Genomic DNA, 23,864 nt, shown 5'->3' with positions numbered 1-23,864 from the left:
GTGTGGCTGCCGCCTCCAGGCTTGGCTGCTGATGGCAGTGGGCCCACTGGGCTGTCTCACGGGAGAGTTCCTCCACAAATTGCTTGTGGATGGCCAATTTCAGATGTGGATGACAAATGCAAAGGGGCAATCATACACCTCCATCCTGGTGTTGCAGAGGCCCAGCGAGTCCATAAATACTTTATGGATTCAGCAGAGCACCCTCACAAAGCTGGCTGCAGGCTGGGCTTCCCCCGACAGCAGCAACAACCACAGTGACCATGCCTCTGCTGTCTCCTGCATCGTCTCCAGGAACGCCTGGGTATCATCCTCCTCCCGATTCAATGCAGTGTCACTATCGGGCTTGAGACGAGCAGCACTGGAGAAGATCCAGACTGTGGGACCAGCTGCTCTAGCCCCTACATCTTGCACTTGGTCTAGGCCTGCAGCTTCTTTAGCTGCACATAATGCACCACTGCCTGCTCCTGGTGTATCGTTAACCCTAACCTTAACCCATCATCTGTGCCAGACCTGGACTGGCTGTACTGCGCCTTCCTGGATTGGATCACCACAAGGACCCACCGCACACTCAGTATTTAAAGATGAGTGTCCACGTATTTACAATATCAACACACGACCACACTAAATCACATTTTTGTGATACTAAGACTTTTGAGTCACCGTGTCTCCAGCTCAGTTGAGTTCATTTTACCCCGTCAGTCCCAGCTGCCCTGCAAGCCTGACACTGTCCCGCAACCACTGCAGCGGTGCCCATCCACGCCATGACCGTCAGTCCCATTTTCTATCCTATATCGACACCTATGGTCTCACGCATTGGGTCGTGACCAAAATAATGAGACTGCTGATCCAAGAAGTGTGGCTGGGCTGTCCCTCACTGATAGGGTGAGGAGTTCAGTCATTCGGAGGTACAGAGTACCATAACTACTTCTCCATAACAAAAGGAGCCAGCTGAAGTGGTTCAGGCCTCTAACTGGGTCATCTGAGGAGGTGTTGTGCACATGGTCTACCAGGAGGAGACCCCTGTGCAGACACAGGACAGACTGGACAGATTATGTCTCTTGACTAGCTTTGGAACATTTCGGTGTCTCCTAGATGAGCTGGATGTGGCCTTATCATCTTATCCTATACCAGTGTTTTTCTCATTTTTGCTATGTAACTTTGCACTGTCCACTTTCTGCTGTAACAAAACACATTTCCCACGTGTGGGATTAATAAAGGTGATCTTAAATCCCAGAAAGAGCAAGAAAATGGGCGGATAGATGTCAAACACACACACAACGAGTTTTAGCAGCACTCCCATAATGCATGAGTCCTGCCAATAGTGTCATGGGTCGCCATTTTAATATGTTCTAATTAATATTTTTGACTCCTAAACTCTCCAGACGTGTCATTTATGCCACGCCGCCTGTCTAATTCTATTTTAAAATTATGCTTTTTTAAAAAAAGTAATATAGTAGTGATTATAATGTAAATAAAAATATTACAAACATTAGATTACGTCTTCATCGGTGTTGTACATATATCAAATCTATCCTTTTCTATTTTGAACATAATCATCTAAAGTCCTTATGTTAAAAGTAATTAATGCATCATTTCTTAAAGCATAATCCCTAACTTCCTCTGAGGTGTCGGGATTGTTTTAAAACCATTTATGAAACATTAGGTTAAAGCAAAACTAGAGAACGGCTGAATCTTCTCTGTTTCTAGCGCTAACTCCTCCCTGTTAGTTTGCTCTTCTCCCCTACTCTCTGAGGTAATTGTTAGAACTTCCTTCGTTCTGTATTTTTTCCAGACCACGCTCTGTGCCCTCTCCTCTCTTTCTGTGGGTCTGAGGAAACATCAGGGACCTATAAACCCTCCGGTGGAGTATTGATTCTTTATTGTGGTGTGGCTGTGAGGAGCACATACTGTGACCGTTTCTCTTCACTCCACAAAACAGGTCTGTGAGGAGGCCACCGGGAGACTCGCTGCAGCTGGATCAGCAGGTTAATTTGAGCGCTCCTCGCTGCTTGTTGTACAATCTGACAGTGCTGCTTTGTCTCTGAGGGTGTGTTTAATACTGCAGCACATGTTTGTGTGTGCACAACACCCTTAATCTACAGCGTAAACATTTAGGGTGATATAGTCATTACTGTTCTTTAGATGTGGGTGATTTGGCCTGTTTTTAAATATTCATAATTCTGGTGAATAGAAGTTTATATAGAAGCTTATGCAAATGTGAATCTTCAGCTGTGTGAAGAATATTACTGGATTATTAATCATTACAACAAATCTTAAAAAACACTCACACAACAATCAGTATCTGATGAAAGGTCCTGTGATCAGTATCTCCACTGGAGAATGTCTGTTTGATTTTATTATTATAGGATTTAATATTTCATTTTAAAAACAAGCATCTCATTCAGCCTGAGAAGTAAAATAATTCTATTGATTTTGCAGGGCTGTAATGTAATTATGGACATACAGGCCTTAATGAGTTAATTACACCCTCAGCCAATAGGACAGCTGAGAGTCATTGTTTTTGTTTGTGTGATGGTTAATCCACCTGCAAGTGTTCACAATATGTGAAATTAGATTTCAAAATATAATATTTTTAATTCCAATTATTGTTATTTTTTCATTTTAAATTTACTGTTTTTCAACAAAGCTGAAATTTTATTTTATTTTATTTATTTAATTAAGATGCAAAAATGACACATATTGATTTGTATTCCTGAAAAGAAATGAAAAATGTGAGTCGTTGAATATTAAGCTTGATTGATTTCTGGCTTCTCAGAGAACTCCAATGTGGCGGGTGTGAAACCAGTTATTTACGTCTTTGACAGATTTCTAAAATATTTTCCTTTTTGTGTTCTTACAGCTGGTCTAATAAATGACATTTGTAATGAAATAGATCTAATTAATACATAGATATGTTTATAATTATAATACATAGAAATAAATCAATAGAGAAACAAAGAACGCGTGCATTAAGTTCAGCCATTGGTAATTCAATAAGTGTTTAAATATGGATAAGAAGAAATATTTGCCCCTCTAACATCTTGTTTTCCAGCCTGGTCTCTGAGGCCTGGTTTAGCTTAACCGTGAGCTGGTAACAAGCTTCAAACATCCACGATGCTTCACATTAAATCTTCTTCTCCATTGTTCCAAAGCACACTCATCTGGTAAGTCTTCTGAGTAAAAACTGTCTTAAAAGTGATGGAGAGAAAAGCACTGAAAAGGTAAATGGCTCCTACTGTAAACGTGTGGCATTTGATTGTTGCTTTTTGTTTATGGCTTCTGACTTTGTGTCACAAAAACATGCTGAAAATTGTGTTAGAAGATCTAAACATATTCATAGAGATTTTTCTTTAAACTCTGTATTTGCCTCACGGTCCATAATCAAAGGAATATTAAGATTTTTGTTTAATTTTTATATAAAATGATTTTTTTAAGCGTCTTCATTTTCTTCATACTCTCCATATTAATTCTGGGAGTTTCACAGTGCTTCAGTGTTAAGTTCACTCATGTAAAACCCACTCGAGATAAAGTCACCCTGTGGTTTAAAGCTGAATGAGTCCGATAAAGGGAACAGCAGTGGAAATGTTGATGCAAACTCCTTGTTTCTGACTTTGCTGGGACACCCTGCTCCTCAAAGCCTTTATATAATACTGGCAGCGTCTCTGTGAATTCTCTCAGCGTTACTGGATCTCCTGTGGGCATCACTCACACTGTAGGTCAAACATATCAGTGAGCACTATTTCCCATCGAACTCTCTTCCAGCCTGCTACTTGCTGCTGAGGTGAGTCTGTTTCCATCACATCATGCACATTGCTTTGAGAACAGCGTGTTTTAGCTCGTGTCACGTCTTTGAAATGAGAGAAACGGAGTGATAGATGCTCTCCACGGTTCATAGAATCGGATCCTTTAATTGGTTCATGAATGAGACAAAGCAGGCTACACCAGGAAGAAAGCTCGCTTGTTTTTTGTTTGGTTTTTTGTTATAACAACTGCACTCTTACATACATGTTTACAGTCATGGACTTTCTTTGTATAACACCACACAAATCTATATACTCAATGGCTTTTTATATTTACTTGAAACTTCTTGCTCATTCTGGTGCATGTGTGTGTGTTTGTTTGTTTAAATTCGAGGTTGTGCTCGTATTTCAGGACTAACCTGTCACCTCTCCAAGCCGACCTTTGACCTATGATCCTTCAACGGTCGAGGAATTCACAATAAAGTTCTTAAAGAATGTGCTCATAGAACATCAAACTAGGCCTTTGTATTTGTAGAACATGCTCCTGTCATCCGTACTACATTTGATGTATTTTTCACATACAAAACAAACAGAAAAATTCAACTATATACATCTTCCAGTTGTCTTTGCAGCGAAGACTGCAGCTCAAAGGGTTTTGTGGGCCAGCAGCAGTCCAGTTGCAGCATCTTTGTTTTCTTTAGCCTTGGTTTCTACATTTATTCTAATCATGCAGTTCAAAAGAAGGCAAAAATGAAAAGGAACAATAATATTTAAAAATCATTTGAAGCAGTTGGTCAGTTCAGCGACAAAGCGCAGTGGTCCATCTGAACACGTCTATTTGTTGTGTCAGTTGTGGAGATAACTCTTATTGTGTACCATGAACACACAAGCTGGCAGTCTGCTGTGCATCGGCCACGTTACAGATGGAACTAAGGAGATGTGAAGTGGGGTAGCAGTGAGTTTACAGCTGGTTGACTAAGTCAGAGTTTCTAGTTCATACTGGCCGGTCCACAGCATATTGACAGGGGCTCAAGTTGGACACGGGGTTCTGCACTGCTGGATAGGCGAAATTGGTGTGCTGCTTGGCCTTGAGCCGCAGGCTGGCCAGACTGGAGTTACAGGTGTCTCTGTACATGTAGGGACTGGCTGTGGTGGCGTAGGGGCAGGTGGCTGCGGTCACTGCTACCGAGTTGAGTGCTGAGGGACTGTTGAGGTTGTTGAGATTGCCCAGGTTGTTGAGGCTCGTAGCAGGAACTCCAGCTACTGCTGTGGGCACCATGCTAGAGGCCATGTTCATGGAGGGGATGGTGCTTGGTGGGGAGAACATGGGCTGGGACGACAGGGGGCTTACATTCATTGAGTTAAAGAATGGGAAGCTCTTGGCAGAGAGTGGGCTGCTTGCTGCTAGGCTCTTGGTGGCCCAGTTGTTGTAGGAATAACCCGTGTACATGTCATCGTAGGGCTGCATGAGTCCATTGAATTGGGCACCGAAGCCATTTTTGCATAACTCTGCCTGCTGGTTCCTCTCGCGCTTTCTCCACTTGGCACGCCGGTTCTTGAACCATACCTAGGACGCACAAAAATAGCTAGTTATATGTTACAGTTCATACAGTGTGTGTATGAACAGGTCAGTGTGAGGCATAAGAACATTGTTTTGGCATCCAAAACGTTCTTTTTTCACAAACACAGCTGGACATGTTCTGAATTCTCTTTTTTGGCTTCACTTTCCTGGTTTAAATCCTTCAGTTACTCGTGAAAGCTGCAGCTCCACAGTCAGTTTGCACAGAAACCATCAGACACACAAGCTCAGACAGTGAATCGTTACAGCTGCCTTCTTTTCAGAAGAAAACCTTACATTTTGTCTGTATTTGTTACATTTTTGGAACATCTATAAAAACATACATATACATATATGTACTGTAACCCCAAAACACTGTTTTATTCTGTCGTCATTAATAAACCCAGACAATTCCATTAAACACAGGTACACATAACTCATCATAATTAGGACAATACACAATGCTCAGCATCTCCTAACTCATAGATATCAGTGTGTGGTCATTCTGGATGTTTGTACATCTGCCAGTTTGGAAGGGAACACTGTGGGAACACTATGTTAACACTGTGGGAACACTGTGGGGAACACTATGGGAACACTGTGGGAACACTGTGGGAACACTATGTTAACACTGTGGGAACACTATGTTAACACTGTGGGAACACTATGTTAACACTGTGGGAAACACTGTGGGAACACTATGGAACACTATGGGAACACTGTGGAACACTGTGGGGAACACTATGTTTACACTGTGGGAACACTAGTGGGAACACTATGTTAACAAATGGTGGGAACATATGGGAACACTGTGGGAAAACTATGTGAACACTGTGGGACACTGTGGGAACACTGTGGACATTTGAAACTGTGTGAACACTGTGTGAACACTGTGGGAACACTATGGGAATACTATGGGAACACTGTGGAAACACTGTGGGAACACTATGGGAACACTATGGGAACACTGTGGGAAACACTAGTGTGAAACACTGTGGGAACACTATGTGAACACTATGGGAACACTATGGGAACACTACGTTAACACTGTGGGAACACTATGGGAACACTGTGGGAACACTATGTTAACACTGTGGGAACACTGTGTGAACACTGTGGAAACACTGTGTGAACACTGTGTGAACACTGTGGGAACACTGTGGGAACACTATGGGAATACTATGGGAACACTGTGGGAAACACTATGTGAACACTGTGGGAATCACTGTGGGAACACTAATGGGAACACTATGGGAACACTGTGGGAGACAACTGTGGGAACACTGGGGACATATTGAACACTATGTGAACACGATGGGAACACGGTGGGAACACGGTGGGAACACTGTGGGAAAACTATGGGAACACTAATGGGAACACTTGAAACACTGTGGGAACGCTATGGGAACACTATGGGAACACGTGGAAACAACTGTAGGGAACACGATGGGACACTGTGGGAACACTGTGGGAACACTATGGGAACACTGTGGGAACACTATGTGAACACTGTGGGAACACTGGTGGGAACCTGTGGAAACACTGTGGGAACACACTGCGGAAACAACTGTGTGAAGCAATGTGGGGAACACTGGGGGAAAACTATGGGAATCGATGGGAAAACACGGGGAAACACTGTGGGAAACACTATAGGAACACTATGAGGAAACTATGGAAAACTGTGGGAACACTATGGAAACACTGTGGGAACACTATGTGAACACTATGGGAACACTATGGGAACACTATGTTAACACTGTGGGAACACTATGGGAACACTGTGGGAACACTATGTTAACACTGTAGGGAACACTGTTGAACAAGGTGGAACAATGTGTGAACACGGTGTTGAAAACTGTGGGAACACTGTGGGAACACTATGGGAGACTAGGGGAACACTGTGGGAACACTATGTGAACACTGTGGAAACACTGTGGGAACACTATGGGAACACTATGGGAACACTATGGGAACACTGTGGGAACACTATGGAAACACTGTGGGAACACTATGTGAACACTATGGGAACACTGTGGGAACACTGTGGGAAAACTATGGGAACACTATGGGAACACTATGGGAACACTGTGGAAACACTGTGGGAACACTATGGGAACACTATGGGAACACTGTGGGAACACTATGGGAACACTGTGGGAACACTGTGGGAACACTGTGGGAACACTATGGGAACACTATGGGAACACTGTGGGAACACTGTGGGAACACTATGGGAACACTATGGGAACACTGTGGGAACACTATGGGAACACTGTGGGAACACTGTGGGAACACTATGGGAACACTATGGGAACACTGTGGGAACACTGTGGGAACACTGTGGGAACACTATGTTAACACTGTGGGAACACTGTGGGAACACTGTGGGAACACTGTGGGAACACTGTGGGAACACTGTGGGAACACTATGGGAACACTATGGGAACACTGTGGGAACACTGTGGGAACACTGTGGGAACACTGTGGGAACACTATGGGAACACTATGGGAACACTGTGGGAACACTATGGAAACACTGTGGGAACACTATGTGAACACTATGGGAACACTACACTTGACAATTCTGCACTGGGCTCAGAATCGTAGTTTGTATAATCATACAAATATAAGTTCATATATATTTTATTTTGAGATTTTTCAAACATTGTTACAACTCCAGCATGTAAGCTTTCTCAGTGCTGCACAGCATGCTCATATTTCCATAACATATTTTGGTTTAAAGAACAGCATGAATGCTCTATCTCACTAAAAAGAATAGTTTCATAAATATCTGGTAATTTGTGTCATTATAAACGTGGTTATGGTGATTATGGCCCCAACAGTGCTCGCTGGCACCTTCAGTACTTTCTTCTTTAACCAACGCCATCAGTATGTTTTGCAGCAGTGAGGCTGCAGAGGTCTTGAGATCATGAGATGTTCCTTGTGTGACACCTTTTATAGGCCGTCAGTTTGGACTGGCTGACAGAGGCTGATATGGAGATGGATGTGTTGTTGTATCACATTTACAGATATATTTACTTAGAAAACTGGTAACATTTTAATACTTATTTTAGCTGCTATATAAAATTAAGACCAGCTCTAATTAAAAAACTTTTATTCTTTTTGTTTTTTATTGTTTTGTGGAAGTTACATGAAAGTTCATTTGCAATGACAGAGCCAACAGGTAATGTTGAGGGTAGAAAAGGTTAAACTGTAGAGAAACACACCGCATGAAATGCCACAGACAGGAAGACGTAATTTGTCTGAAAGTTGACGTCTAACAGTTTCGCTCATAATTTTATTTCAATAACAAAGACAAAAGCGAAGGACCAAGAAAGTTAGAAACTGTCTCTTAACCCCTGTCAAATACTCAGTAATATTGTGTGCGCACGAACCCACAGTCTCTGAAATACGTGATGATCACAGACAGTAAGTGTACTGTCAAACAGTCATATTAGGAAAGGCTTATTAAAACTCATAATTCACTTATTTGAATTGTGAAATCTCAATGAAAGAAATGTCAGGGAAGGGCAAGCGTCACATTGGTGCTTTTATGGCCCTATATTTGGAGGATATATATCGGATTAAATCTTTAGTGGAAAATTCAAATCGAGGGTTTTTCGAAATGAGAGGAGTTCGTCTGTAGCTACATTTCTGGACAAACTTTGCAGAACAATGGTGTTTGACACACTCCACCATCCATATAAATACTTGGTGTAATATCTGATTCACTCTGATTGACAAGTAAACGCTATTTCACATCCCTGTTTCTTTCATTAAGCAACACTAAACTGTGAGCTCGAGTTTCCTCGGCTGAACCGGAGAAAATTGTGCATATATTTCTGATATCGTGCACAGATTACTGTGACGCTCCACTCAGCCACTTCTCTGTCACACCTGATCAGAGAAGTGGCTATAGTAAATACCACTGCCAGATCAGTAATGTGCTTCAGTACTCTTATTTTATCCTCTTTACACTGGCTTCCTGCAGATTTTAGAAGTCATTTTTACATATATATAAATATATATTTTAATTCCCGTCTCGCCCCTGCGGGCGGTCTACCCTTGAAGCTCGGGGTGACGGAGCTCTTCAGCACAAAGACTGAGTCCATAGAGTCAGCTGAACAAAGTCACTTACAAACATTTTTATTTCTTTATTCTGTTTTGTTTGAAATTATTTTTTCTGTATTTTTCCTTGGTTTTTTTTTATCATCTTATTAACTGTATTTCCTATGAGTTTATTGTCATTACTCCTGTCGTTTTCATTTGTGATGCACAGTGCTTTGTGACTACATGTCTGTGAAAAACTTCAAATTTACTTCCTGGTGATCTGTTCAGAACCACATGTCTGTCATATTCACGTTTTCTGCTGCTTTAATCCTCCTGAACCTCTGTGTTGGTGCATGCTGTGCATCACCCGATCCTACAGTAACAGAGAAGTGTCAGGACACAAGCTTGTGAGAGTCGTCTGCAATGCTGTTTGAAGGTTTCTGAGAGAGGTTTTTCACTTGTATGCGTCTTTTGCTGAAATAACTACACAAATCCAACGATCCCTCTGAAACCACAGTGAGACACATTTGATGTGATGAACTGGTTACCGTACTCCACTTTGTTACTTTTTGTCTGTGCCTGAAAAATAGTCACCACGGAAACTCTGACCCAGTTTCGTCTGTTGACACATCTACCAGTGCAGAGACTGGGCCCGTCTTTAGTGCGTCACCTGACTGACCCGAGCTGTCAGAAAGCCAAACCTACCAAACAATAATCAGGTTTCACAGCAACCCACTCAACAACTGCCAGCTTTAGTTTACAGGTTTAGCAAACCCAGAGCACTCCTGACTGTTGGGAGCTGTTTATTCAATTTAGTCTCATCTTTAGAGTAAGAGACCAAACGTGCTGACCTCTGAGACCTCGACTCTATTAAGCAGCACAAGCAGGTTAAAAGTTTCATTTATCTGTTAGGTTTTAACTCTCCTTAGACCAGGAATCAACAACGTTTGCAATAGATTTAAGGCGAGTACTGGCATGTAGCACTTTACATCATCATTACATCTAATACTTTGGATGTCTTTACAAAATGTGCTGCCATCCACCAACATTCACTGAGTTGTACAAACGTTTCTCATCCAGCATCATTATCAGCACTGATTTACCGCACGCCCCGACTAAAGTCTCACTTACCGGCCGCTGAATATGCAACCGACAGTCAATTTAAATCTCCTGCACTGAAACCAACCTTGGATTTGTCCGAGTCTCTGAACATTTGATGATAATTTTTAATTTGAGTCTGACACAAAGCCATGACAAGAACATGAAAGTGTAAGGCCGGCCACGCCCTGATGCGGAGTGTATTTAATGGGGTGTATTTCACATTTCAAATCCAAAAATATGAGTCTGCTAATCTGCTGATGTCAGCGTTCAGTTCAACATACAGTCAGTGTAGATCACGCTGATCCAAAATGAAATGAAAACCAATAATGCATCACGTAGAAGTTCTTTATGATCAGTTCGCTCTTTACCCAAGAATCCGTCTTATCAACAGTGGGGTGATCTGTGCCACGCCTTGTTTCTACGAAACCATAGAGGAAGTGGGTCATGTGACCGCACATTTTTAAAGAGTCAACCATTTTCCTCATCCTGCAGAGAGGAGAGCCTCATTGCACAAGAATGAAGCACATAGAAGTTCAAAAACTTACTTTGAAAGGCAACAAAATCAAACTTTTGTTTTGTGTGAACAGTTACAGATGAAATGTTTTAGCGCTCTGTAAGCTGCACTATGAGTAACTCAAACAAGTCCAGACTCTTTTTTTCTTCCCGGGCTCCTTAGACTGTGATGACTGAGGACCTTCACAGACATATTTAAACTAACTGTGATTGCTACCATGAACTTTGCACACAAAACCAGATCCAACAACTACACTGGATGGTTACCGCACACCGGGGGCAGGTTGTGCCACAAAACCACTTTGTTTCGGATCCACGGTGATTGTTCCCACACGCACAACATCCTGAAATACATGTTTTAGTTGGAAACATGACTGTCATGGCCTCGCTTTAGAGTCACTTTAAGTAAAAACTGGCACAGCACAGCCAGCTTTGATGTTTAACAATAGCTCCCTGACAAATCACACGAATCACACTGACAGATGAAATATTTGGAACATGGAGGAATCTGCTTCAACGGTCCGCATCGAGAGTTTTTAAATTCCACCGATGGACGTTAGGAACGACACGATGTGCGCTCTATTGTCCTTTCCAAATATCAGCCGAGCGTGCGTGCTATGTGACCTTTCCTACAGCCAACATTAATTTGATCCATTACTTGTCAGGCAGGCCAGCGATTGTATTGTCATCCATCACAATGTGTGTCCTCCTGCTTCATATAGCTACAATGACCAAACCAGTGGGTGTGGCCACGTCCTAACATTTAGGTTTATTGTCCAAACTCACGCTTTGGTGAAGGGAACAAAATGTTTTACCTAGCTAATTACATGGAGTCACATCCATGGGGGCAGATTTGTTAATGACATATTTCAACATTGAATAGCACGGTGCACACAGAAGACTGACGTATCCCGTTCTTGAGTTATGCTAAAATCATGAATTCTGCCCCAGCTTTACAGATGAACATAAATTTTAAAGATTACAATCGGTAAAGTGTTTTCCTGAGCAGATGAAGATCCGACAGGATTAAACCCCCCAGATTGCAAAGACACTTTTCTGCCTTTGAATTTTTGGAGGTGCACAAAGTGAGGGAGATATTTCTGATGTGGTCCTTTCAGCTCGTGCTGTGTGCACACAAACCTTCCCACCTGCAGCCAATCAGAAGAAAGTTGGTTCAAACTCTGAAGAGCCAACAAAGCTAAAAAGGCTCGTTTCACTTGATGAAATTAGAATAAGAATAATTCCACCCTGAAGTAAAAGCAGAGTAATATGTCAGAGTCCATTTGTCACTATTGTTTATGAACAGTAGCCCATCACAGAGTCATCTGTGGGACTGGCTCATAGACTTGCTGGACAACAACATGTTGTGAGGAGACGTCTGCATCTTATTTGCCTGAGCTCTGCACTCTGCCTTCTCCTGTGCAGGCTGACGCCATTCAAATTAAGGAGATCATGATTTTTCACGCAGTGCTGCAGTCACTGTGAACGCACACTTAGAAGTAGCAGGTTTAACTCTGCCAAGCTTGACCATGGCACTAAAGCTGTGGTTTGCAGCGGTCACAGTTAATAAGTTTGCACACTTGGGGGACACAGTCAAAGGCCACCAAACGTTAATGCAGGGAAATGCTTGCAAACATGTTGTGCAGCCTTGTAGCCTTTTTACTAAACATGTCACCTATACTGGAACAAAATACAGTCAGGGCTTCCCTCTCCCCACCATGACAGCACTCGTGTACCCACCCTGACCCGAGCCTCGGTGAGGTTGGTCCATACTGCAATCTCCTCTCTGGTGCTCATGTCAGGGTAGCGGTTCCTCTGAAAGGTGGCCTCCAGTTCCTGCAGCTGCTGGCTAGTGAAGTGTGTTCTCTGCCGCCGCTGCTTCTTCTTCAGAGAGCCATCCTCGGCGCTGGACTCGTCCAGCTGGTTCTGCTGGGATTTCTCTGTGTCTACAGACACACAGGGTATAACACATTGCATGAGACACAAGGAGGAAGTGACAGCAACGACTCTATAGACTATCAAACGGCTGGTCGTGAAGGTTCATACATGACTGTACAGTAATGATTAGAATTAAACATACCCGTTTTTTAAAAAGGAAGAAACATGCATATAATTGCATGTTGCCGTGGCTGACGATGCAAATGGGCTCACAGTCATAACTGTATTCTACTCAAGACCACATGAAAGCAGCTGTGGACACAGTGACTCAGATTTCTGTCATATGTTCGCTGTAAGTAATAAAGGCCAATAAAACTGATCAGCATTAATCAACAAATCCATAAGAAGTCATTTAACACCAACTACACCTGCTGTACATCACTGTAAACAGCACCACACCTACAAGGAGGAACTCCTTTCTCAAATAACAGAAGTTTGTAAATATGTATAAAACATTTATTGACTGTGTAACTTTTAAGTAAAATACATGAAAACAAGAGTGTTTGCTGGTTTCTCAGTTCTTTCAGCATCTATGCTTTTCTGACTCGTACTCAGGAAGTTAACAAATGTTTTTCATTTTATACCCACAGTCATCTCATTTATAACTGGTAAATGGTGGTCACATGGTACCTTTCAAGTAAAGGTCATCCAGTCATACATACAGTCATGTCCCTCCTACATCCATGTCTAAGTACTCTCTAACACTCAAACACTGAGTGAGAGGCTACAGGAGGAGTCAGGCTTCAGGCACCCATCTGACTGGACCCATTTAACCATTATACCAGTACAAACAGATCCAGTTTTGTTATGCAGTAAAGTTAACATTTGCAAATTAACGTGCAAATTTTAAATTTGTATAAATTATGAAACAAAGTGGTTTTATGTAGATAAATCTGAAGTGCTTTCACTTTAAGTGATGTCACAAAACTAACACGCAAGCTAACGTCCGAGTAACACAGAAACAGACTTTAACATCAGTGATATTTGCTATAGTCATATTGTGTGTTAAATAGTTGACAGAAGCAGTGTTAATGTTTTTATTTGTTGTTGTTTTCTTTTTTGTGATATTTACAAACTGCTCTTCCTGTTGTATAAATGCCCCGGATCATAAAAATAAAGTGTTTCTCTGGAAGTGTGCGTGAACATAAGGAGTGCCACGGCCCGGCCCTGTTCGGACTTGTATTTCTGACATTCAGAGTCCGTTCCACGTTGTGATTACAGAGGCCATCCCTGCCTGTGCTTCTGTTATCGTACTTCCACGTCTTACTTTGTGTTTGGTTAAGCGTCTGTTGCTCTCGGGGTTCCTTTGCTCCTGTGTCACTTCTCTTGTATTTAGTGTGTTCACGTGTATCCGTCTCCAGAAGTCTGTTTGTTTACCTTTTTGTCCATGTCGAGCTCGTACGTTTCCTGTTTTATTTTGATAGTCCCTGGTTCCGTGTGTGTCACACTGGGCTTTGGATTTCTTGGCTCATTAGTGGATTGTGTCCCCCAGGTGTTTTCTCTCCGCCCTTACCTTTCCTTTGTTCCTTGTCGTGTCCTTACACCCAGGCTGTGCTGTGTGTGCTTCTGTTCTTACTGCTCCCAGTTCGGTTTATGCCTGAGTTTTGGGTTTCCTGCATCCTAAAGCTTCAGCAGTACAGCTGCTGTTTCAGGGTTGCTGCTGGGTTGTCGCACAGCAACCATGCATCACTTCCATGACCATCTCTGCATTTGAACTTGTGTATTTGTGATGCACCTCCAGCATCCATTAATAATCATTAAGAAAAGGTTGAGAGTGAAAAACCACAGGAAATGTACTTTATTATTTTATAAACATGTCCTATTTGTTTGATTATAGACACCAGAAAAACTGAACGCTCAGGTTCTTTTCTGGGAAATCATCCGAATGCCGTAGGACAGTGATTTCCCAAAATGGGAATTTTGCTGGCTTCGGAGAGAGCTAGAGACACTGGAAACATTTTTCTGACACCTTTCATGCTGGATGGCTCCGGCACTATCCAGACCAGCTGAAACTGACTGGATAATAATGTGAGAGAATCATCAGATGGTATCGCTCTGTCCCAGAACGTAACATCGTGTTGCCTGCAGGGAATGCCTGCAAACAGTGCATTATGGTCAGAGATGTGCAGGAGAGCAGAGTGATTGCATTTCGCCCCCAGTGCAGTGTTTAAGGGACCGCATGTTATGTCTGCCAGGCCTCCTCTCTGACAGATCTGACTCCTGCAATTTGAGGACCTCACAGAAAGAAGTGAAATTAGTTGGCCAGTTAATCCTGTGGATCAGGCTTTTGTGACGAGGGCAGGTTGGGCTCTGTTTGGTGAGGGCTTAGCTCTCTGGGAGCAGTTCAAAATGATCAGCAGGGTTTAAAAGCAGGCTCCAAGGGACCACCGACCAAATGAATGAGCTGAAGCTGCTATCTGGCAGTAAACTGACACTGGGTAAGCTGTCACTTAAGGCCAGAATCTATAACACAATACGGACGAAAGGGCAGCGACTTTTAGAGTAATGCAGTGACGGACAATAGGAGCAATCGGACTGATAATGTGCCGACATGACAAAGTCATTCCAGGTCAGCTTCTCCGAGATTTTAATACGGAAAACAACTTCAAGAAGCTTTTAACCAAATTACTTTTCAACAGCTGGAAAAAAACAAAGAGCGAGATGCATTCACAGAAAGAAGAAAAAGACATGAGCTGCTAAACGTAGATGAGTCCAGATCCCAGCTTTCAGAAGCCAGTCAGGTTTTACAGGAGTGGAGCCTTTTATCCAGAGAGAAAGCGTCCAGTAGCACCGCACACTCGTTCAGTTACGCCTGCAGCATAGGCGTCAGCTCGGTGTGGTGAGGTGTGGCAACCTATTCTCCAGAATAACAGAGCTTAAGGTTGTATGTTTTGTTCATGATCACGTGAACATTAAACTGAAAGTAACACACACACACACATATATAAAATAGCCTGTGTTTCACGTGTGTGTGTGTGTGTGTGTGTGTGTGTGTGTGTGTGTGTGTGTGTGTGTGTGTGTGTGTGTGTGTGTGTGTGTGTGTGGTAAATGGAAGTTATGACATGTTTTATTGCAAAAGACAATTTCTTTAAACCAGACTTTAATGTTATTATAATTATAATTATTTTTATTAGTCTTTTATTTATCCAGGTAAAAAAAATCTCATTGAGATTAAAATCTCATTTCCATGAGTGACCTGGCATCAATGTATTCCTTATTTATGAAGTAGAGTTATTTTGGGTTTTGATTGCGGAGTAAAGGCTTGTAATTCATAAATTGTGTGATTTAGATTTTGAACTTTAAACACTGAGTTTCACCTTCAAACTAAAAGCTTTCTTTGATTTATTATTATTATAATAAGCAGTTTTAACTGGATGAGAAATGTGACAGAAGCAGGAGAACAAAAGGCGACAGCAGGTGCTGCGGAGGGAGCGCCGTATTTCTCTTTAGAATAGCGCGTGTTTGACAGTTTGTTAGTGCCACAGATCTCGTCGCGGAGTGGAGCCATTAGATTGGGTTACACACACATAAACACACAGCCTCACGGCACTGATACGGACTGGCAGACGGGTGTCTGGGTTCAGATCAGACCTTAGAGAGCGGAGACGATGATTCTTATGTACGACCAGTCACGTCACGCAAGTCTGTGAAACGTATAAAAATTTCAGTGGGTTAATTTTTTTATAGCGAAGATGAGTGGCAGCTTCATCAAACTGCAGTTTGTTTCTCTGTAAGAACGGAACTGAAGCCGCCGCCTCTCGGTGTCCGTCCGTCTCACGGTCACGTAGAAATTGGCGGAAGAGTTCACGGGAAGCTGTTCTTCGTCGCTTTGGTGATTAAACACAGAAATGTGGCGACGGCCGCAGCTTTTCCAGGTTTCTCGCTTGTAAAGAGCGCGCGATCGTCGGCGCCGGTCCGGTGCGCGTCCACGGCGAGAATTACGTTTGATTGTTCGGCGGTTCATTTTCATATTCAAAGTCGCATTGAGCGACGTTTGATTAGAGCTTATCATCGGCCTGAGTTTGGGCCTAGAGAGTCTGCGCCGACACAAATCACCCGCAAATGAAAAAGGCTCAGAATGTAATTCCACTCGCAGCGCAACACTCCGAGCCTTTCTTCACTTCTGTAATGACATTACACTCGAGGTCAGCAGACACAACAGCCCGCAGAAAAAGCAGAAAACCACCGGTTTCTTTTCCAGTCATCTTCACGGAAATATCATCTCGCTGTTAGAGTAAACTAATAAACCATTTAGTCGTACATTTGTGCAGTGCATCAGTCATGTGACAGACAGACAGATCAGACTGACCGCTCTGGTCCAGGCCTTTACATCCCGGGTCATGCTGCGGGGTCCCGGAGTCTGAGAGCGACAGCGCCGGGCTGCGGGGATCACCGTCCGTCAGAAGGTTAAAATCCATAACCAGGCTCTGCACACAGACACACACGGAGCGAAAGACACGGTCAGAACACTTTTCACCACCTGCAGTCAGCATAAAGAAAGAAACAGCGGCCTAAAGGTCAGCGACCACAATTATCATCTGATAAATCTACAATTCTACCAACAGAAAGACGATTTTACGTTTTTAAATATTTTATTTCCAAGAACATTTTCATCATTTTGTAATATTGTTACTTTATTGTTTGCAGTGTTGATTTCAGATGATTATCCTTCTTTAATATTGTCTTACTGCAGGAACAGTCGTGACTCCGTTCAAACATTTATCCATGTTTTCTCCAGTTTTATATTTATGACTCATGTCCAGCTGCCATAATCCATACAGAGCTGATAAAATACTGATGTTACCAACTGTAGACTCATGTGTTGTGCACAACTCCTTTCTTTAATGTAAAAAGGAAGGGACTGAGTTTTCATAATCGTGAAAAATTCAAAAATATTATCAAATACTCTGACTTGAAGTGCATCAAATCAAACACACAGTATGGTTCATCATGTGCATATCATCTTTGCATCTGAGGATCACCTGACGTCTTTGTATCACCCTCTGAATCACAGTGTTTCATGTGGGTCTGTGTGTATTTGTTGTACTTGTCGATACATGCTCTCTTCTCTCTCCAAGCTTTCCTTTCACACTCGGTTGTGGTTATGATTATGATCCCCTGTATAGAAGGCTGACACAAGCAGCTATAAGTAGACCTGCCTTGAATTGGCTCTATTTTGGGACACACAGGGAGCGCTATAGAGGTCTGGCTGTAAAACACACTATGACATTTCCAAGACAAACTTAAGACAGTGAGGTCAAAGTGTCGATCACTTGATTATTAATCTGAAAGCAGCTGATTTTGAAAGTGCAGTTATAGAAAACGATGGGATGATTTATGGCTTTGAGGTGAAAATCGGATTTGGTTTAATCACAAAATGCTGGTTCAAAAATGAAGCCAGTAGAAACTGTCCTGAAGCGAGCGGATCAGCGCAGGCTCATCGATGTTACTGTCAGCTGCAAAGTGCTGGACTCAATCAAATCAAAGAAAAGGGAATCAAAGGCATAACGACCCACCCTAAACTCAGCACGGTGTCAATGTTTACTCGTCTTTTTGATTGACTTTGCATTTTCCACGTTCGGTTAGTGAGTGAAAATTCAGAGCAGGTCTTGAGGCTACTGTCAGCGAATCCATGTCAGAGGTTTAAAAAGAATATACGGCTGCTCCCAGTTTGATGTTGCCAGTGTCTGTGTGTAGTCAACGTTGTGGTTACAAGCTTTATACTTAGAAGCAGCACATTTAGATTTCCAGGCGAACGGGTATTTGTGACCCCCACCTCTCCTCAGCCCCTCCATCATGAATGTGTTTCCCTGTCCTCTGTTTGCCACTATGCCAGGCCTGACATTCTGCTAGAGTTAAATCAGAGGGCTCGGACTGCGGTGTTGCATCAAAGACCACCATCCCACTGCTAACGTGGATTAAACACTATCCCCTGTTTTATGGTAGGAATTCATTAAAAGCAATGGCCTGAAAAGAAGTTTGAGAAAAGGGCTCAAAGTTGTTCTGACCTTTTTGTCAAAATGAAATGGTTATCCTGACCGGACTGGTCTCTTCCAGGAGGACCGTGCCTCCATCCATATGATGCAATGGCTCACTTAATGTTTGATGCAGATGAAAATGATCTGAATCGCGTGTTATGGTCATTACAGTCGATCCATCTGGAGTCAGTTAAACACCTACAGGAGATTTTAGACCAGCGTGGCAGACATTACGCTCTACTATCAAACACTAAATGAGCAAGATGAAGTTCCAGCTCCCAGGAGAGCTTCATCTTTACAATAAGGAGCACTGAAGAAATCTGGGTGTGTGTGGTGGCTCAACATGTAGCAATGGTTTTCTTTTAATTTGTCACTCATCTATACTCTACTCTTGAAATATGGGAGGTAGAACCAGTGACCACATGGAGTTTTTCTTGTTTTGTCTTTATTCTATTGTTCTAATCCGTTTCTCTTGGCAGAAATGCCCTAAAGAGTCTATGCAAATATTTGTAGCTCCATGCAAAACACACCTAAAGACTCCTACAGAGAGGACATAAAGTCCTAAGGTCAGCTTAATAAGACAAAATCAAGTAAGAATACTAAATGTAATCCCAGAAAGAACCACACAACGCCAAACTCAGCCTGACAAATGCAAATGTCCTCCACTAACGTTCACAGAACAAATGCTGTTTGGCACAACAACACACAAAAACATACAACTGCATTTTCTTCCTGCTCCGTCTTCACATCGCGTCAGCGGGTGTGATGCTGCGCTGAGGCCAACCTACATGTTGTGATGAAAGGTGTGCGACATGTGCCACATCTGAATCAACGTTTTCTTGCACTTCTGTTTCTCAGCCTTTAAAAAGCACGTTCGTGTGATCACCACCAACATTTGCTACACTTCAGAGAAAAAAGGCTTGCGTCTCTTTTTTATTGAGCATCCGTGACAATGGTGACAACATTTCACAACAGACGGGAAAATGAGCACTGCGTGGAAGCTACTGCTGGATCCCGGGGGTGGGGGGCGAGACCTCAGTGCTTTGGATTAATGACTCTGACATGGACGGTGGGTTAAAAAGATCAGTTACAGTTTTATTTTCCAATTTTTCTTTAACGGGATGACTTAACAACGACAAACACACACTTTTACATTCAAGGCCCATCTATAGGCTTCACTGTAAAAGTCAAACAAAAGCAGCAGATCACAAACGGCCAGCAAAAACTGCAACAAGATATGAATTCAGGCAATCAGCTTATATGATAATGAGCTCTTTCATTTGAAAAGCAGACCATCAATGGATGTTTACCTTTGCGCTGGATTGTTGTTGAGCCACTTCTCTGTTTTAAAGCTAACAGCCCTCCACAGACGCCACTTAAACGGCGATGGACTCGACAGAGCAACAGCCGCCCAGGTTTAGTATCAGCAAGGTCCGGTATTTTGGCCAGAAATGACAGTGAGCTAGTTTGGGGCACTATATCCGCCGTGGCAGTGATGGATGGACGCGGGGCCTGCTGTCAATGTGGTGCTGAGAGGCCCGAGGGGCCGGCTGGCTCGGCAGTGAGGGCGAGTGCGGGTGATGCAAGCCAGTCATTTTGTCCAAAACAACGTGCCACAACCCCACCCACCAGCACTCACACACACTTTCTCATGAAGGGCTCGATTATATTTGTAAAATCAAAAGCCCTCATCCTCCCTCCCTGCTCAGTATGTCCAACAAACTATCACCGAGCTAACGAGCAGGCCGGGCCTCAGCAGCTGACAGTGTGACTAATCACTGACCGCACAGCCTCCCGTGACCGAACCACTGAGCTGAGCAGACTTTTTCACGGATCTTACCTCTGCTTTCTAACACAGACCGCGGCTCTTTCCTGGAACACACTCGAACCTCTACCTCTGCTTTGAAACAAAGCCTAAAACACGGGTAATCTGGAGGAGGCGGGCGGGGGTCCTGCTAGGAAGTAAACGCAAATCAACAGTTTGCATGAGCAGAAGCGCTTTGCATGAGTAGCAGCCTGGTGACATCGAGCTCAAAGCATATATCTGCTGACGATAATACAATAAATACTTGTAAAAAAAAAAAGTGGAATCCTCTCATTTCTGCAGTTCTGGCGGTCCATCTGGCAGTGCGCGCGGCGGCGTGCTTGCATTTCCACGGACAGCAGGCATTAGCCCGGGAATTATTCATAAACGCGTTGAGAATTAATTCCTGGGATTAAGAGTTGATTAAGATGTGTGTCACTTTGCTGTCTGAGAACTTATTAAGGGCCTCCTCCTCCTAAGAGGCGGCAGATGGAATTTCGGTCCAATGTTTGTAGATGTTAATTTCTGCCCTCCTATAACAGCCATTTGCATATGATTGAAGGAGCGAGGCCGATGAAGTCCTGCAGCAGAATCACGGAGGAATAATTGGTTGGGCGAGCCAATAGAAGCTCTCGACAGTGATCAGTACAGAGCGTTTCCACATCAAGAATTTATTAGGCCCGATAAAAAATGCATTTCACCCATTCAGCTCAGTCTGCGAAGCAACTTTAGTTAACAGAAATTCAGACCTGCAGGGGAATACTAAACACTCGCGATTTTATTCACAGACGGCCGGGTTAAGTCCCGCGCGTGAATTTGGGTCCATTTATAACTAAAGGTTGTGTTTGAAAGTCAGTCTGCAGGGATGGAAGAGCACAGTGTGCGATCTGCTTCTTATTATTAGATGGAGCACAAATGACAGTCAACTCCAAGTCTGTATTATTATTATTACTATTATTATTATTATTATTATTATTATTATTATTATTATTATTATTATTATCATTATTATTATTATATTATTATTATTACTTCGACAGATCACAAAAGTAATGTAAACATGTTGATAAGTCATTGTGCTGGAACCTTGGCCTCTCAGCGGAGCACCTCGGCCCTCGGCTGGGTGTAAAATATTTCCATTGTGCCCTGAGGCCAAACGTGAACTTCGATTAAACAAATTCAAGTAAGTATTTTCATATGTCCGGATCTGAAAACATATGCAAAAAAGGCTATAAAGTACAGGCCTGCAGGGGCAACGCTAAGATGGTCATTTATAAATTTAAAAAAAAAACAATCGCTTTGATTTTCATGTTTATAATGATAACAACAACAACAACAACAACAACAATAATGATAATAAAAATAATAATATGAGCAGCGCGAGCTTCTGATTTTATAGTGATCGAACATTTTGATCTGTTTATTCTGCAGTGACAGTTTCACGCTCTTTCCCTTTTTTGTTATTTTAAAGGAGTGAAACAAAATTATTTTGTGGAATAATAATAATAATAATAATAATAATAATAATAATAATAATAATAATAATATGAGCAGCGCGAGCTTCTGAGCTTATAGTGATCGAACATTTTGATCTGTTTATTCTGTAGTGACAGTTTCACGCTCTTTCACTTTTTGGTTATTTTGAAGGAATGAAACAAAATTATTTTGTGGAATAATAATAATAATAATAACAACAATAATAATAATAATAATAATAATAATAATAATAACAACAACAATAATAATAGCATTATTATTGTTGTTGTTGTTGCTGTTTCCTTGAAGATTCCCTTCAGTGTGTTTATACAGAGTGAAGCTTGTGAGTATCCGCGCGCGTGTATGTCCGCGCAGTTCAGTGTTTCTGTCCGCGGGTTCGTGGGGTTTCCTCGGGCCTCTGCAGCCTCCCATCAGTTTTCCTCACATTCACAAATATTTTTCACGTTTTCAAATATTGTCACGCCATCGTTTGAACACGTTTCGAGATGATCATCTTTCTGGTTATTACAAAAATAGAGGCAAAAGAAAAACAGGCCTCGAACACGTACCCACGGAGAAGCGCTGCAGCAAACAGCACCGCTCTCTTGTACCAAGTGCGAATTGTCGGATTTACTCTAAGCACGTCACGCCGGCCGTGTTGTCTATGTGAGGTTGGCCTGTATAAAGTTAACATTCACCGTGATTTAACTGAAGCATCAAACGGTCGCTTTTCATCAGCACAGTGATCTGCTCGTGAGGAACGCAGATGGGCTTTTATTTGCGTTCCAAGCGCTATTCACGGTTTATTCTTCTGACTCTGTCCAAGAACAAACAACGTGTGAATTTTGGAAAAGTGCAAATCGTCCCACAGAAGAACGTTAACGAAGCCTCTCAATTTTTACTTTGGTCGTCTTGCGAACTTTAACGCACAGGAAAAAAAATCTACTTGGATTTCAAACACACCAAGAAAAGCTGAAAAATAAAAAGAGAAAATTACAGAAGGGGAGCGGGGAAAGTTGGGCAGTTTCACTTACATGGAATCCCAGGCTAGTTAAATTAATCCGTGGAAAGGGCAAAGAGCTCTGCTGCAGGCTGATGGCTGTCCTGGCGTCAGGTCTGCTGGTGACATGGACAAAAACTTCCCCGGGTGCGTCCAAACCTCAGAAGAATGTGTCTGCCGTCACTCTCTGTCTTCCTCCTCTTCTTCTATCCTCGGTACTGTCAGACATGAAGGCTGTGGACGAGTGAGACTTGATCCCACAAAGAGTATAGGGAAGAGGCGGGAGGGGGGTGCGGGGATGGGAGGGGTTGATCTGGTGCTAAGTATTGTGTGCGACAGGTCCACTGCAGAGAGGAGAGGCGACCCCCCCCACCCACCCACACACACACACACACACACACACGCACTCAGACACGCACCGATGTGCAAACACACGCAAACACTGAACTCCCATTGGCTCTGTCTACAAACACCCTCCATCTCTTCCTGACTGCACAACTCTGGTTATTATTTACCTGCACGTTGTTTGTAGGGAACAGCTGCGCTTATAGCTTTAAAATTCAACCAGAAAAATGAACAATAGTTTAGTTTAAATTGAATTTAATCATTTTCAGTTTAGTTTACACTGAAGTTTCTTTGTGACCATTTCAGCCCGTTTGACACAGAAATACATAAATCTGTCACATAAGCTCGAATATTTACTTGA

At 42.6% G+C, this 23,864-nt stretch overlaps 1 protein-coding gene across 3 annotated transcripts; it reads right to left on the bottom strand.

Moving 5' to 3' along the window:
- Nucleotides 1–4,245: 4,245 nt before the first annotated feature.
- Nucleotides 4,246–23,389, bottom strand: pitx3 (paired-like homeodomain 3). 3 transcript variants are annotated; one of them, XM_040033840.1, is made up of 4 exons: nt 23,193–23,389; nt 17,210–17,327; nt 12,703–12,908; nt 4,246–5,307 (listed from the first exon to the last, which is right to left on the bottom strand). In XM_040033840.1, the coding sequence occupies exons 2-4, from the start codon at nt 17,316–17,318 to the stop codon at nt 4,735–4,737; spliced, it is 888 nt and encodes a 295-aa protein (XP_039889774.1). In that variant the 5' UTR covers nt 17,319–17,327; nt 23,193–23,389; the 3' UTR covers nt 4,246–4,734. The 3 variants fall into 3 exon arrangements, with proteins under 3 accessions (XP_039889774.1, XP_039889775.1, XP_039889773.1); XM_040033841.1 differs by lacking the exon at nt 23,193–23,389 and adding an exon at nt 20,719–21,589; XM_040033839.1 differs by lacking the exon at nt 23,193–23,389 and adding an exon at nt 20,189–20,703.
- Between the last annotated feature and the right edge of the window lie 475 nt (nt 23,390–23,864).

Source organism: Simochromis diagramma, unplaced genomic scaffold (assembly GCF_900408965.1).
Source record: "Simochromis diagramma unplaced genomic scaffold, fSimDia1.1 OVJJ01000176.1, whole genome shotgun sequence".
Taxonomy (NCBI): domain Eukaryota; kingdom Metazoa; phylum Chordata; class Actinopteri; order Cichliformes; family Cichlidae; genus Simochromis; species Simochromis diagramma.
This window is presented reverse-complemented; position numbering and strand designations above follow the sequence as displayed.